This window comes from Bactrocera dorsalis, unplaced genomic scaffold (assembly GCF_023373825.1).
Source record: "Bactrocera dorsalis isolate Fly_Bdor unplaced genomic scaffold, ASM2337382v1 BdCtg132, whole genome shotgun sequence".
Classification (NCBI taxonomy): domain Eukaryota; kingdom Metazoa; phylum Arthropoda; class Insecta; order Diptera; family Tephritidae; genus Bactrocera; species Bactrocera dorsalis.
In genome coordinates, this window is record NW_026038183.1 from 49406 (window position 1) to 51898 (window position 2493).

The following is a 2493-nucleotide window of genomic DNA, read 5'->3' on the forward strand; positions in this document are numbered from 1 at the left end:
TTTGGTATCTTTTTCACATCACTTTCTATTTTCTGTGCGATTGTGGTTTGTTTTGTTTTTCACTGTAACTTTGTTCTTTAATTTGTTCACTTTCACTTATTTCACTTAAACTCTTCTTCTTTTTGCTGAATTTTGTGCTTCAAAACCTGCACTTGCGCACTTGTCCGGAAGTTATTAAAATTTGTATTTAATTATTATTGTGTTTTTTTTTCACTTAGGTGTCTTTCTGAAAGGCTCGAAGGACCAATTAGTAACGTGTGCCACTACTAGTATACTTACTTGGTATATAAATATATTTAGTATACTTATGAGCTGGATAATAAATAAAATGCACTGATTTTTAATTTTCACACTCGTTAAATTTATCGTTGTATTTATTCAGTTTATCCTATATGGATCGGTACACTTTTTATTAGTTGTTTAGTCTTTTGTATATGAAACCCACTGCTGCACACTGTTGGCGAAAGGCGAACTCGTTGGGTGCGTCACTCCCGTCACTTGGCGGTTTGTTGGAGGAAAAATTAAATTGCGGTTTGTTGCGGTGCGAATTAAAAAAAGAATATCGCGAACGACTGCCTTGTTTCACGGATGAAAACGGTAAGAAGGTAATCCCGGTCGAATCAATCCCTTTTTATGGTTTGGGTGGTGAAATTAGCTGACATTACGAGTCGTCTCGTTGATGATCGTATGGTTGTTGTGTTGCAGTGTTGTAGTAATGATCGGTGTTTGATGCGTGTGTGTGTATTGGGGTATGCTGTGAGCTGTTGTGTGATGAGGTGTTGTGACGTGATATGATGTGATGTGTGGTGATATGTGGTGATGTGATGATGTGATGTGGGATGCTGCAGAACGCTCATAGCTCATGTGAACACTTCTTTTATTACTTGCGGTAAAGGAGACTGTGATGAAGAAGTTTTCTTGAACTCTCAGAAGGAGATGTCTGTCGTCGAATGTTTTGAATTGCTCTATAGCGATGACGTAGTAAAGTTCATAACTGATATGAGCAATTTGTATGCTTTGCAGAGAAATCACACTCTAAATGTGACTAGTGAAGAAATTAGAGTTTACATTGCTATATTGCTACTTACGGGATATTTGACGCCAAAGTACATGCGAATGTTCTGGGAAGTAAAAAGTGGCACGCACAATGAACTAGTGGCATCTGGTATAAGGCGGAATAGATTTTTTGAAATTCAGCAGTACATTCATCTTTCAGATAGTAAATCCTTGCCACCCAATGACAAATTCGCTAAAGTTCGACAATATTTCACGAAACTAAACGTAAACTTTACTGCCAATTTCGAAAAAGCTGGTTCTTCACACATTTCCATAGACGAAACTATAGTACCATACTTTGGAAGCCACGGTACCAAGCAACATATACACGGAAAACCAATAAGATTTGGTTACAAGCTCTGGTCAGCAGCTACATGACATGGATATTTGGTCAATTGTGAGCTTTATCAGGGCGCGTCCGGCCCTGGCCTGAAAATGCAGTCTGAGTTAGGCCTAGGAGCTGCTGTTAATTTAGAGCTCTATTCAAGATTACCAATTGAGTTAGGACCTTACAACTTATATTTTGATAATTTTTTTACTGGATTACCGTTGCTAAAGTATTTGCGAGAGCACAATGTTGGGGGCACAGGTACTGTTCGGGAAAATCGACTGGAGAACTGCAATTTGCCAAACTCAAAGGATATGAAAAAAGAGCCAAGAGGTAAGCTATGTCATAAAGCTTCGGAGGAGGTTATTGCAGCTAAATGGCATGATAATAGTATCGTCACCATTGCATCCAACTGCCATGGATTAGATCCCATCACAAAAGTGGATCGAATTGGATTTGTGGACAAAAAGCGGGCTAAAATTCAAGTTGATTGCCCAACCATTATCAATATGTACAATAAGTACATGGGTGGAGTAGACCGTTTTGACGAAAAAGTTCACTCCATGAGAGTAGCTCTTCGCGGCAAAAAGTGGTGGTTTCCGCTCTTTGCTTTTGGCTTAGATGCAAGTTGCCAAAATGCATGGCTAATCAAAAGAAATTCAGATAACAACTGGACCTACTGCGATTTCCGTCGAAATGTGGCAACTATCTACCTGCAAAAATATGGCAAATCTCCCACCCGCAATTCCGTTTGTGGTGTTCCTGTGCAGATGAGAGTGCCTTTCGAGGTGAGGAGTGCAGGAAATGCGGATGATCACTCGCAAATCGACTGTTCTCAACGAAGATGCGGATTTTGTCACCAACGCACTAGAAAAATGTGTGCCAAGTGTAATATTGGTTTGCATGTAAAATGCTGGTACAACTTTCATAATAAATAAGTGTTAATTTTTTTGTAATAAGTACATAAATAAAGATTACCTATCATAATAAAACTGAAGCCTTATTCCTACCGAAAGAAAAAACGCCTGTCTTTTGGAGTTTTCATTGCCCAATGCCCAGTGTCACCTGTAGGTGACACCCCCATAAAAAAAATAGGGGTAGGTTACATA

At 39.1% G+C, this 2493-nt stretch overlaps 1 protein-coding gene across 1 annotated transcript; it reads left to right on the plus strand.

The window, feature by feature from the left end:
• Window positions 1–1698: 1698 nt before the first annotated feature.
• On the plus strand, window positions 1699–2172 carry LOC125780151 (piggyBac transposable element-derived protein 3-like; the record flags this gene model as incomplete). Its single annotated transcript, XM_049461806.1, has 1 exon — window positions 1699–2172. A coding segment is annotated over exon 1 (474 nt), but the record flags the coding sequence as incomplete, so codon positions are not given.
• Between the last annotated feature and the right edge of the window lie 321 nt (window positions 2173–2493).